The sequence below is a fragment of the Artibeus jamaicensis genome, unplaced genomic scaffold, assembly GCF_021234435.1.
Source record: "Artibeus jamaicensis isolate MK-2021 breed Jamaican fruit bat unplaced genomic scaffold, CSHL_Jam_final scaffold_1283, whole genome shotgun sequence".
Classification (NCBI taxonomy): domain Eukaryota; kingdom Metazoa; phylum Chordata; class Mammalia; order Chiroptera; family Phyllostomidae; genus Artibeus; species Artibeus jamaicensis.
In genome coordinates, this window is record NW_026522028.1 from 20,384,040 (window position 1) to 20,398,704 (window position 14,665).

A 14,665-nucleotide genomic window follows, 5' to 3' on the forward strand; every position below is an offset into this window, starting at 1 on the left:
TCAGGTAAGCAAAATGCGGAGTGTTCTAGAGTGAGCAGGATCAGCTCTGATGTTGAGAGGCTATAAAATGTGCTGGTTAGGACTGTGGTTTCTTTTCCGAATTTGAATCCTGGCTCTGCTATATATTAACCTGTGACTTTCAGTAAGTAACTTCATTTTTCTATGTGAGAGCTTGGAGCAATGACTAACACAGTAAATGCTCTCTAATCGATTTCTCTTAGTAGTACTAGTAGTAGAACTAATATTATTTGTGTTGAGTAAGACGTAAAGTTGAAAATTGCCATTGACTCATAATCAGTTAACTACATCTCAGTTTGAAGCAGGGTTCTGCTTTTGTCTGAGCCTTCTGAGAAGCAGAAGGCAAGACAGAATTAAATACGCAAGGATTTTATTAGGGGAAATGCCTGTGAGAGAAAATGGGCACAGTGCTAAGGAAGGTTGGGAGAGCCACTGGACCACCATGGAGTCTGACCCTGGATGAAGGGACAGAGGAAAAGAGGGTTGGGTGGAAGCATCTGTGGCTGCTGTGGAGTCTATGAAGGTTCGGCAAAGCTGTAGGGGCATCCATGAGCCAATATCGGCCATCAGACAAGAGCCGTGTTTCCCACTAAAGGCCCCGCCTCAGTATCGCTGACACGCTCAGCTTCCAGGAAAAGTGATCATGGATTTCTAAGAGCAGAGTAGTTGGGGCCCTGCCCTTGGTCAGGTCAATGGTCAATTATACTCCCAGCTGTTGGAGGTCACATGGCTGCCACTTTCCTTTTTGAATGTAAGTAGGAGTCAATTTTCACTGTAAGGTATAAGGGGAGATTGTCATAGAATTTCATATTAAGGAAAGTGACCTTAGGTAGCATCTGGTGCTAACATATGATTTTACACATGAAGAATCTAGGGGCAAGAAAGACTGTTGTCTTGTCACTAGTATTAGAAGTCAGAGGGGAATACACTTCACCAAACTATTGAGGAGCCCAAAATATGCCTCTTCCCACAGAGACACAAAAGAAACCAGAAAAACCCAGTATGTTACCCTTCTATAAGAGAAATTCACAAGGGAAATCTCCATTTGTAAGGGTGTCCCCCTCTCTGTGCCAGGAAGAGAAGGGTAATATACAATTCAATCTCTAGAAACTGTATCCATGGAGAAGCCAGACTTAAATTTGCATAACACCTTACCCTTGTTTACTGTGCTTTGCCTAACAACCTCCCTAACTGGCCTTACCCCCTCCCCCCACCCACAACAACTTCTTTTGCCTTTAAAGGGTATATATGATATTTAAGGTGGTGGCTTGGGCCATTTCAGGGAATTACTGTTTCCCTGGGTCTCCCCCATGCACACAGGAGGTATCCATGTTATTAAACTTCTGTTTGGCTCCCCCCTCTTAATCTATTGGGGGGGGGTCTCAGCCAAGAACCTACAACGGTACCTGGAAAATTATTTTTCCTGCTCTACACTATTCATCCATCCATGCAGCCATTTAGACACCCAAAATTTATTAGGTAATTACATGTACTAGGGCACATGTATTGGGTACTGTACTAGGTACTGCGAACCAAGAGGTATATGAGAACAGCCCCTTTCTGCAAAGAATTTGTAGTGTAGGGATGAAGATGGGCAAGTAAGTGGATTAATTACACCCCACCATGATGAATCCTGCCAAAGCAGTCACTTCGCAGGAGCTAGGGGAATATTACAGAGCTGTTAGGTTGAGGTGGTAGGTGAGCATGAGTTGGGGTATGTGGCGAAATGGCTGTAATCAACAAGGGCTACAAGGATTATCAAGGAGATAGTAAGACAAACCTGCAATGGATTTATGGTTAGGAGTGGCAGGGACCAACTCAACCCAACTTGGAAACTATTTTCACCTTATGGTGACCCCCTAGCCTTGTGATCTCATTGTAATATATTACCATGCTAAATGACACACCAGAGCCACTGTGATTGGAAGCAGAAAGCCTATATGAGGACACAACGTGGCCCCCAGGACTCTTGCCAGAAATCTCCACCCCTTTCATGGACAGATCCTGAATATTCCTCCTCCCCCTTATTGAATACCCTACACCTTGATTAAATGAGTGGCAATAAAAATAGTAAATCTCACTAGGGAGGGGATGCTCTGTCTGTGGAGTAGCCACTCTCTGTCTCAGTTTCACTAGTAAACTCTCCTTCACTTGAAACTCTGTGCTGGCTTATCTTTGAATTCTTTTCTTTCTCGAAGCCAAGAACCTACAGTGGCCCAGACTCTTAGGTCCCTGGAGCCCTGGAATGCCTGCATCAAGGGGTTTTCTGGAGGAAATTGGGCCTGATATAAATTCTGGTGATGGGTGGAGCTTATCCAGGTGCAAGGGAGGAGTCTGTTTAGTGTGGAAGGTGTTCCAGGCAGAGAGAACAGCTTGTATCAAGAATGCAGGCTCTAAGAACATGAATTGGTGGCCTATCAATTCAAGCATGAGCATAGAAATAGGAAGGACACAGGGACGAGAACTAAGGGGGGGGAGGAAATGGGAGGGAGGTGGGGAGCAAGGGGCAGGGGAGGCTGGGATGGGAAAAATAGACAAAAAACTGTACTTGAAAAATAACTAAATAAAATTTAAAAAAAAATAAAATAAATTAAAATAAATAAATAAAAGAAAGTAGTGTGTCTTTGGACTAGGGGAGTGGGAAGGGGAGCAGAGAGACTAGTAGAATAAAAAAGGAGCATGGAGATTAGCAGGAAAAAAGACCTGAATCCATGTGAAACATTTTGTCCATCCTGAGAGCTTCGGAGAGTTATGGAGGGATTTAAAGCAGTTGGGAATTTCGAAGATTTGACAAAACAAAAACCAGCCTCCGTAGAACTATGATGAACTTGATAAGCTCTAATAAGATTACTAAAACTGTTACACGTGAAATCACATGAAAACAAAATGAAATTTGTTGAAATACGATATTTTTCAAAAAGTCTAATTAGAAACTTTTAAAAGAGCGCAGGTGGCCAAAGCCATTTCATATGTATCAGGCAATGTCAGCGATTGTTGATTATGCAGAAACTGCCCGAGGATAACTAACAGGAGAAAGTTACCAGAAGATGAAATTTATCCACTGTTTGTACATTACCACAACTCTCCAGAGCCATTCTCTTTCTCGAGTTTTATTGCTTCCACATGCATGCCTATAGGTGAAAAGGTGAAACTGAGAAATCTGAGGTGTATTAATTTCTCCCAAGTCATCATTTCTGACATGGTACAAAGTATCACTTGTAAAACCGTCCAAAATGTTAATGAGTAACATTTGGGCCATCAAAAACTTGATAATAAAGCAAGATTTCTCACCCACTGTAAGAAATTCCTTGCCTAGTCACAAAGGCATCTTAGGATGGAAGAAATCAGAAAATTGTCCTTGAATCCAGTCTTAGTCTCATTTGTTTAAAACATGAAAACTATAGTTAAGAATCAACTCATGATTAGGAACTATACAATGGATTCTGATGTTTGGGCAACTAGACAAATCAGCCTCCAGGGTTTTTTGGGCCTCCAGCTGCTCTGTAGATGCAGCAACATACTCTGCGCATATTTTCAAAAGACGACCAAGCAGCCTGGAACAACATTGAAGGAAAAGCCATCAGAGAACCATGTGAGTCCATAAATGAGCAACCTTTTCATTAATGGGTGTGCCATCCATGCATCCACCTAGTCTGGAGAGAGAGCTTCAAAGGAGCAGCTACTGATGGGATTTTACTGGTTTGATCATCAGGTCACCAGGTTCTACATTCGGTTGCGAAAATGGAAAAATAGTTTAAAGGAGGGAATTCCCCACTGGACAGAATTGCTAATAATTACTTGCTGATTTATAGATGCCAGAGGAAACTGATTTATTACACCAAGAATCCAGCTCTGCATTCTGTGCTTGCCAGTTTTTTTAATGCATATGTGCAGCTATTTCAAATTATGAATAAAAAGAAAATTAATTGTGAAATGTTTTTGTTTAAATTGAAACAATATTATTGACGGGAAGAAAGGAATGCAGCATAGGCAAGCATGATATTGACAATAGCAGGGCAGACTATCTTATAAAATCTCTTTAAAAAGTGCTAAAAAAAAGCTTTGACTTTTAGTTTCTACAGAGTTCCCACATGCCATTCCAATTTAACGTTAGCAAATGAATCAAATTATTCTCCCAGCAGCCTCTTCTGCCTTTGCTCCAAGACCATGCCCACTCATAAACTTTCCCAACACTGATTCAATAATTATTTTACTTTAATATCTGGTTGTGAGTATTCTGGATCAGGGCCATAAACTATTAGGTTAAACTATGTGAAACTGTCATGTTTTAAAGTTAAAAATGGCCAGATACCTTTAATGTCATATGTTGTTGCAATTTAACAGTCATGGAAAAGAAGGTTACGTGCTCTTGGGCACAAAGCTACACTGTGCTTCCCAGGCAGCCTGCCAGTTAGTTGGGGTCACATGACTGGTTTGGGCCAATGAAATGTGAGTAGAGCACCTGCAAGCCAGCTTACAATGCCTCCCAAGAGATCCTTTCCATCAACCCATTGACTAAAGAGGACTCTGTGGACCTGGAAGAAGATGGTGCCTCACAAGATGGATGGAGCCTGGCCTTGTGTGAAGGCACACAGTCCTCTTTGAAACATGCCTTGGACTTAGAGGCAGGCAAAGAAGGAAACTAACCATGTTCAAACACTGTGATTTTCAGATGATTTGATGCGCAAGTTTGCCTACCATGATCAGCACGGTAGTATTTGAAGAACCATTTCTTTTTATTTATTGAAGAAGATACAAGAAACATGGTACATAGGGCAATGACATCTCAGTCCCCTTCAAAATAGGCACCTTGGGACCTCACATAGTTCTCAAATTTCATGCCAAGACCCTGCATCAAAAATCTTGGACAGGGTAGTTTTTGGAATCCCCAGATCAGCCTCTAGTTCTTGTGCTGTTAGTTGTTGATCTGTGTTGATTGTGGCCTGTACACATTCAACATTCTCAGGTGTTCTGCTTGTTGCAGGCCTTCCAGAAAGGGGATCACTTTCCACGTATTCTTGACCATCTTTGAAGCATTTGCGCCACACTTTCATTTGCGCTTCACTCATTACATCATCCCCCAAAACCTTCTGAATCATCCAAATAGTTTCCACAGAGGAACATTCAAGCTGAACTCAAAATTGGATGCAGATTTCTTGCTCTACTCACTCAGTCATTTTGAATGCGACAGCCACACAGTGCACGTGCTCACTCAATGGCATCTACCACCCTCACTAACTAGTACAGTGAAGCCATCATTGTTCACGCATGCACATTACAGTTCATTCTCTTTGACTGCCAGGTCACACAAACCATTCTCATTATATTAACTCTCATTATATTATTAACTTTTTCCAGACAGACTTCATATAACATTGGAGCAGTGCATTCTGGGATTATTAAGAAAACATGGTTAACATTGGAATTTAACAGATGTCTGAATATACGGAGCTTTTATGTATTTGGCTGGATTGACCCAACTCCATGGAACCTGATAAACCTGGAATCATCAATTAAAAGGAGTTTGTGAACCTAAAGAACTCCTGACCTTAAAGGGAAATTATCCTGCCAACATCCTCTGCCATCTACCACCTTGGGAGGTCTGGCTTGGCTGGCCAACTTCTCTTACTCTCTCTGTTTCTGATCCCTCTTCTTAAACAATGTTTGGTACAGAGAAGGCCTAAGGAACCTGGACCTAGGGCAGGGACGTATTAACCGTAGGTGAGCAAGTCTCTGCAGAGAGGAGGCCCTGGGCTGTGGGAGTCTCAGCTAGATGCTGAATGGCTAGATTTCTTCTAATGCACTGTCCAGCTTGCTGTCTACATTGATCAAATTAATCAGAAAATCGCTGTCTCCACAGCTGAAGTTAATTTTAAAACATTCCAGGGATTGTGTAAGTAGTATAGTATTTCTTCTTGGGATTCCTTATTGTCTGCAAAAGTATACTGTGCCAGAATTTTCTGTATGCTTATGATTCCAGGAAACTTCATGATACTCTCCAAGACAAATTGAAAGCTAAAACTTCTTTTACTGATGTCTAAATCTATTTAAATATTGCCAAGCAAATAAAATGATTTTTTTCTAAATAGGGCTAACAAAGTTCAACCATGATGGGGTTTGGGGGTTGTTTTTGATTTTTGTTTTCTTTTGTTCTTAGGTCCCAGTATGGGAAGTGCATTGTACCTAATGAGTTAAGATTAACTCTGGGTTCCCATCCATGTTCAAGATACACAGTCCAAATGCAACAGGCCCAGGGGTACTCCAATGCATCTCACCTTCCCGAACATATAGCCTATCAAGCTCTCTGGTCTGCAGTGTGTACTGAGACATCTTCAAATTCCCCATGCCATGAGTGGTAAAACAAAACTTGGAACTTTCCATCGCTTCCTTTATTTCTCTCATTTAACTTCCAAGATCAGGAGTTAGGTGGAAATTGGGGAAGAGGAAAGTGTTAGTTTGGGCTCCCCCAGAAGCAGACCACGGGGCGAGAATTTGAATGCAAGTGGTCTATTGATGAAAGGAAGGGAAGACTGATAGGGGAGTGGGGTATTGAGACAAGGAAGGGAAGGTAGTCCAAAAAAACCAATGTTATCAAGACTGCTACATTTATTCTCCATCACATTCATCCACTCATAGTGAACGTGGGGGGGAAGACATAAAATGGAGTTCGAGAAGTAGGAAAAGGCTAGATCAAGCAGGCCCTTTCACACCATATTAAATAGAGCAGATTTTATACTTAATCTAATGGGAAGTCACTGAAAGGTTTTAAGGAACAGGCTGACATGATCTGATTTAAAATTTAAGAGCAACACTTTGGGCTGTAGTTAGGACTTAGCGCCATGCTGAATATAAGCGGGGAGGAAGAGCAAGTTGTCAGGAATGATGCCCAGGTTTCTGGCTTGAATCAGTTTGTTCTGGGGTAGGGAGAAGGGGTGAGGTGAGGGCCAGCGGGGTCAGAAAGCTGATCAAGAATGCAGTTTTAGATGTCCCTAAGCTCAGTGAGAGCCTGGGGCATGAGATTCCTGGTTTGCACAATCTGCATATAGATGTATTGAAAGCACTAGGACCGGAGAGGGTACAGATACAGGAGAAAACAGGGTCAGAGACTGATCTCTGCAAATGGAGGCTGGGAGAAGAGGTTGGGAAGCAGGAGCCAGTGTGGGAGGAGGAAACCCAGCATGTGTGGTGTGTTGGTTTTAAAATATGCCCACAAAAATAAAACTTAGTTCCCTTCCCCTTATGTGCGACTGTACTCAGTGCCTGGCTTCTGACGAAAAGAACACAGCGGGAATGATGGAGGGTAATTGCTGAGATTAGAACACAGGAGGCATTGCTATGAGGGAAGTCATCTGACATGTCATGAGGACACTCAAACAGCCCTGTGGATGAGGACCTGAGGCCTTTTGTCCACAGCTATGTGAATGCATCCTTTTCAAAGCAGATTCTCCCGCTAGAGTCCAGGCAACAACTGGAAGGGAGCCTAGTGCAAACCCCTAGCCCGATGCAGCTAAAATGCTCCTGAATTCCTGCCTCCCAGAAACTGTGTGAGGTAATACATATCGTTTTAAGCCACTAAGTGTCAGGGTGTTTTGTTAAATAGCAATAGACAACTAACATATACGGTGCCCAGAAACCAAGCAAAGAGAATACTTGAAGAGCAAGGTGATGATCTTTGTAAGGATATTTGTAGCTACGGTATCTTGATTAAAAAAAAAAAATTATGCATTGATAAGAGGGGGGAAGGGAGAGAAAGAAAGGAGAAGAGAGAGAGAATAAAACATCGATTTTTTGTTCCACTTATGTCTGCATTCATTGGTTGCTTCTTGTATGTGCCCTGACCAAGGATGGAACCCTTAACCTTGGTGTATCAGGGGACGAGCCTCTAACCAACTGAGCTACCTGGCCAGGGTGGTACTTTGATTTTTTAATTTGCATTCGTATTCATCAAATCTGAGATGCCATGGATTATAGGCACACTATTATTATGTACATTAAGGAAGAAAAATGCCAGCAATTAAACTAAACTATGATTCATCACCTTAATGATAATTCTGTGCAGTTGTATGATGAGCATGAATGGGTCATGATCTTCAAAGAATACAGAGCCTGCAGTGCCCTGCTTTGCTCTCTATTGCTCTCAGAACTAAGTCCAAACTCCTTGGATTGACATATGGGGCTCCTCACGGCCTGGTTCCAGCCTGCCTTCTTGACCACTTGGAAGCCACTGGGCTCATGACCTCAGATGCTGGCCAATTCTCTCTCTATTTGGGGCCAAAGCCTTCCATTTACATTCCTCTTGCAGATATGTATCAGTTCACCCAGCCATTCATTTATTCCCATGCAATCCTTACTAGGAACTAAGCACTGGAATACTTGCCTTCTCTTCCATCTTGCATTAGGTGCACTCACATTCTGAGGCTCATTATCTTCCTGTCTCCTTGATTTCCTCAACAGGATTAAACGACACTGGTAACTTTATTTAAATTCTCACCCAAGGATATGTTTTTATTGATGAGAGAGAGAGAGAGAGAGAGAGAGAGAGAGAGAGAGAGAGAAATAATGATCAGTTGCCTCCCATATGCACCCTGACTAGGGATCTAATCTTTTGGTGTATAGGACAATGTTTTAAGCAACCAAGACATCTGGCCAGGGTGGTAACTTGTTTTTATAACACTTCTTTCCCTCCTCAGTCCCACTTCCCAGCTTCCCTATTAGAACTCCCTGGGGTGGAGCTGCGTCCCAAATAAGCCATTCACACCCAAAATCTTGGTCTGAGTCTGCTTTTGAGAGAATGTACACTTACAGGAAGGTGGTGTTGGGAGGGTAGAACATCAGCAATTCCCACTTAGTCTCCACTCTCCCTTGACTGTGCTGGGCAGAGGCAAGGTAAGAGAAGCACTGATGATAATGTGTGTGAAAGCACTTTGAAAAAAATGTCAGCTTTCACATGTTCATTTTGGGGCCAAATACATTTGGAATACAGGCTCACCTCAGAGATATTGTGAGTTCAATCCCAGACCACCATAATGAAGTGAATATCATGATAAAGAGAATAATGTGAAGTTTTTGGTTTCCCAGTGCATATAGGTTATGTTTATACTATACTGTAGCCTATTAAGTGTGTGATAGCATTATGTCTAAAAAAGCAATGTACACACCGTAATTAAAAAATACCTTATTGCTAAAATATGCCAACCATCATCTGACCCTTCAGCAACCCACAATCTTATTGCTGGTGGAAGTCTTGCTCTTGGCAATGAAAATGCAATACCTTCAAAGTGCAATAAAGTGAAACAATAAGAAGAGGTGTGCCTATAGTGGAAGGTCCCTGTTCTTAGGGCAGAAGACCAAGCCAAATGCAGTTTGGGGAAATCATTTAATTTCAAGTTTTTCCTTCCATTGACTGGCAAATAGACACAATACCTATTTCTGGGGATTGATGAGAGAATTCATTGAAATCACAGTAAAAAGTGTTGACCCATAGTAGGGTCTCAATAATATTTGTTGAATGCTGATCTGATTTATGAAGACGAGATAATATACTTATTCTCAATTTATGTTTACATAACCTTGGTTTATACACATAAATCACATATAAATAGGACTTGAATACCTTCCAAGCCAGAGAAACAACTGAAATAAGGTTGCTCAGACATAATTTCTATGTTGTAATTGGACATTTCATGGTCACTATTTCCTAGAAATACTCTGTTCTTTAGTTTTGACTTTATCCCCACAAATTCTGGTTTTAAGAATAAATAAATGACACACACCCCTATTTACAAATCACTAAAATCACGTTTAAAAATAAGATCTAGTCCATAAATCTAAAACAACAGACTCATGGCTCAGACTTCCTGTGCAAGGTTGAATAATGCTCTCCCTTCAAAGATGTCTGCTTCTTAATCTCCGGAACCTGTGACTGTTACCTTCCACGGCACAAGGGACTTTGCAGATGTGGTCACATGAAGGATTTTGAGATGGGGAAATCATCCTGGATTTAGCTGGGTGGCCCTGGTATAATCAGAAGGGTTCTTCTCCAAGGGAGAAAGATGACTGTGAGTCAGAGAAAAGGCCATTTGATGAAGGAAGGAGATTGGAGTGATGTGGTTACAAGCCGAAAGACTGTTGGAAACCTTTAAAAGCTATAAGAAACAAGGAACCCATTCTTTGCTGGAGCCCCCAGAAGGAATGAGCCCTGTCAATACCTAAACTTTAGCTTCATAAGACTCATTTTGGAACTCCGACCTCCAGAACTGTAAGATAATCAATTTGTGTTATTTTAAGCCACTGAATTTCTGGTAAATTGTTACAATGGCCCTTCCTTAATGGCTCTAACAAGAACCAATTCTCCATACAGGGTGTGGTTTGCAGAAAGTAAACCATGAGGGTGGACCCTCTGCACAAACCCGGTCACTCCTTCACCTCTCCCATTACTTGTACTTTAATTCAATAGAGAAAAAACACATAGCAGAAATATATTTTAAATAGGGACTTGCTCCAAACTTGAGTCTTAACTATAGCAACGTTAATAACATTTACCTTATATGTCCAAGGCTAAAAGATGCCAGACTGAGGACCTAGAGTTTGGATCAATAAATGTTCTATACTGACACATTCCAAGAGAAATATAACAGCCACATAGGGCATTTAAAATTTCCTAGTAGCCACATTTTTCAAAATATAAAAGGGATGAAATAAATTTTAGTAATACATTTTATCTAATATTTACAACATTATCATTTCAACACATACTGATATAAAATGATTAATGAAGCAGAGAACTGTGGGACAAAATGGAATTATAGGGAAAGCAAGAAATAATGAGAGAGAATAGGATTATGGGGAAAGTAGGGAACTATGAAAGGGAATGGGATTATAAGAATGGAGAATTATGGGTGACAGTGGGATTCAGTGAGAAGCTGGGAACTATGGGAAAGAATGGGATAATGGGAGAGAATTGAGAATTGTGAGAGAGGCAGAGGGATGTGTGGAGATAATAGGATTATGGCAGAAAATGGAGAATTGTGGGAGTATAAAATTGTGAGAGAAAATGGGATTATGGAAAAATCAGGTAATTATGCGAGAAAATGGAGACTTATGGGAAAAGCAGGAAATTATGGGAGAATGAAATTATGGGAGTAGCACAATATTCTGTGAGAGAATGGAATTACGGGAGAAGTACAAAACTGGTGTTATGGGAGAAACGGAACTATGGGAGAGAATAGGATCATGGGGAAAGTAGAAATCTATGTGAGGGAATAGGATTATTGGGGTAAATAGGGAATTAATTGTGGTGGAGAATAAGATTATGAGAGCATGAAGAATTGTGGGAGAAACAGAGAACTATGGGTGAGAATGGGATTATGGGAGAAAATGACATTATAGGAGCAGAGAACAATGGGAAAATGGAATTATGGGAGAAATGGAGAATAACAGGACAGAATAATATTATGGGAGATACAGAGAATTATAGAAGGGAATGGGATTATGGGAGAAGCAGAGAACTGTGGGAGGAAATGGGATTATGAGAGAGAATGAAGAATTGTGGGAGAAGCAGGGAACTATTGGAGAAAATGGGATTATGGGAGAGAATGGGATTATGGTAGCAGCAGAGACTTATAGGAGAGAATGGAATTACAAGAGAGAATGGAGAACTGTAGTAGAAGCAGGGGAATAAGGGAGAGCTAGGAATAGACAAAGCAGGTCTAGAGCATCTAAATTGCCCCAATGCCCAAAGAGCATATATAAATCTGGAGTTCAAGCCAAATATTGATGCTTAAGACCACAGAAATGTATACTGCTAATGATGTATTTATTTGAAGAGTGTTAATTGTGCACTATATGCTAAGCACCATTTAAGAGGCATATACTTTTCTTGGTCACTAAAGTTATGGTGAAGTTTTTCAAGTAAAAAAGCCCCTGGTAACTATATAAAAAATCTCTCCATAGCAGGGGCAATTTTTGCTATAAGTTGTGAAACCTCAGCAAATCATCAAGAGACATACTTTTCTGCAGTCAACACCTAGCCTTTTCTGTTAGCATGTTCCTGTAACTGGGGGTCTGGAGTTGATTAAACACAGTTCCTGCCGGTTCCTTGAAGAGCTGACCACTCAAAATCTCCAAGCATGATGAGGATGTAATAAGCACACTCATTGGCGAACCTGATCCAGAGTAAAGAAACCACATTTCACATCTTGAAAACTGTAGGATCCTGATATGGATGCTGCACTTTAATATTCTTTGGTTTATTTGGGAGCTTTTTGGCTTTTCATTTAATTTCGTGGCATTTTGAGAGTGGTGCTTCTGGAGGTCAGTTTGCTGGTTGCTAAAGTACTAGGTCTTTCTTTTTTTTAAAGATTTTATTTATTTTTAGGGAGAGGGGAAGGGAAGGAGAAAGAAAGGGAGGGAGAGAAACATCAATGTGTGGTCATCTCTCTCACGCCCCCAACTGGGGACCTGGCCCACAACCCAGGCATGTGCTCTGACTGGGAATTGAACTGTCGACCCTTTGGTTCAAAGGCGGGCGATCAATCCAATGAGCCACACCAGCCAGAGTGCACCTGGTCTTTCTTAAGTGGGCTTTCTAGCAATAAAAGAACTGCCGCCTTCCAGGACAATGGGGTTATGAGCAAATGATGTCTGCTCACATTTTTATCACAAAAACAAAATTGAAACTTGTGACCATACATTGTAACAACCTGATTTGAGGTTTGTTCTCTTTGAACTCCTAAATCCCTTAATACTCTGGCGGCCTCTTAAGCCCCTTTTCCCCTAAGTCACACACAGACAGGCTCACCTTAGAGAAGCCTGTACTGAAGCAAAGCTCTCAGCCTGCTGTCCCAGGAACTGTCCACCAAAAGATCTCAATAGCGATGTAATTGTCACTCAGCTAAAGGTGATTCTGCCTCCTACCCCTAGGGGACCCATGACAATGTCCAGGGATATTTTTTGGTTGTCCCAACTTAGGGAGATTGCTATTGGCATCTAGTGGGTAGAAGCACTACAGACGCTGCTGCTAAAAATCTCACAATACACAGAAGAGCCTCACCCCCCAGTAAGTGTCCATTGCAGCCACAGTGGAGAAGCGCAGCTCTAGTAGACACCCCAGAAAGCGAGATATCACAGTCAGGGAACCATGAACCCTTTTCCAGCGAGTGACTCTCAAAAGGCTGCCCTAACAATTGGTGCAGAGGAGGGACTCTGGGCCAGTCTGCCTGGGTTCAAATGCTGGAGCCATCGGTTCCTGGTTGTGCCTTCTTCTTGGGCGTTTGCCCCCCTCTCTGTGCCTCCTATTTCTCCCCTATAACAGGAGGATGACAATAATAGTACCTTCTACAAAGAGCAGTTAGGGGGCTTCCAATGGGTTAATAGTCCAAAAGTGTTTCATACAGCACCAGGGAGCACTGTGTAAGTGTGCAATTCTTAAGTGGGTTTGCTGATCTCTGCAGAAACGTTTCAGGGCTTAGAAAAGGTTATGGGGAGTAAAGAAACATCCTCAGGTTCTGAACTGCCAGAGGAAGAAGAGTGAGTCAGTTCCATCTGACAACTATGTTCGTTCTTTCCGGGTCATCAACCCAAATCAGAGAGCCACTGAGTAGAGGAACCCCCTTCACAGTGGCCTCAGCCCACAAAAGGTAAATGCTTAGTCGTGGTCCTCCCCAGTTTCTTTGCCTCCTTCCGCAGCAAAACTAGTGACTGACTATCAGCGCCGTTAGGAGAGAGTGGAAAACACAAAGCCGCACAGGGACAAAACCCACCCACTTACCCACACACTCACACAGCCGCCCCCACAGTAGATGTCTGCAGACCACTAAGCCAGACTGCACCCACCGGGCTGTGCGCAGAGCCTCCCTCCTCCTGGAACCCCCAGACGTGGTCAGGTGGAGCGCCATGGATGCAAAGGGAGTTGGAGAGAACGCCGTGGGCACTCCGGGGTTGGCATCCCTGTTAAATTCCGTCTCGGCATGCACACGCCCGCGGGGAGGGCCGAGAGGAACTGGGACAAAGAGTAGGGGGTCCCCGTGAGGAGCTTAGGTGTGGTGGGGGGCGATCGCTAGCCACTCACCTGGCCGCGTTCCCTGATCCACCTGCCACCCAGGGGAGCAGCAGCGGGAGCGCAAAGGTCCAGGGCAGCGGCATCTTCATCAGGGGGCCTCCCTCTGCCGCTGTTGCCTGCCACTCCTCCTCCTGCCCCCAGGGAGGGCTCAGGACAGAGCGCACGGGGACCACCGCAGCTTCTTCTCTCCCGCTGCACTGCTTGTAGCTTTCACTCCTCCCCAGCCGGGTCCTGCGGGGGCAGGGAGGGAGGATGCGGCAGGGGGCGCTCGCAGCCCCTGGAGAGGTGGGGACGCCCTGGCCAGGCCACCGCAGCTCCTCTGTGGGTGAAGCAGGGTCGGTGCGCTCGAGGGAGGGCGGGGCGGGCCATGCACCTCTGGCTGGGACCCGCCTCCAGCACCACTAGCTCATCCTCTGTTTGGTGTTCACCAGGCACCTTACCCCAGACTCAGTTCACTTCATTCCAGTCTATTTCAGACATGGGCAGCTTTCAGTGAGTGATACCTGCACTGGAGGGTTTAAGAAGGTGGCTGAGAAGTCAAAGCAGGAACTGAGCATGCCAGTTCACAATGACACTTCTATCTTATTT

At 43.1% G+C, this 14,665-nt stretch overlaps 1 protein-coding gene across 2 annotated transcripts in view; it reads right to left on the bottom strand.

Moving 5' to 3' along the window:
- The window catches only part of EGFL6 (EGF like domain multiple 6), a 51,235-nt gene extending 36,910 nt beyond the window's left edge, over positions 1–14,325 (bottom strand). For both annotated transcript variants that reach the window (XM_037157492.2, XM_037157491.2), the window contains exon 1: positions 14,087–14,325. In XM_037157492.2, the coding sequence (XP_037013387.2) occupies positions 14,087–14,166 (80 nt within the window). In that variant the 5' untranslated portion in view covers positions 14,167–14,325. The remainder of the gene's footprint in view (positions 1–14,086) is intronic.
- Between the last annotated feature and the right edge of the window lie 340 nt (positions 14,326–14,665).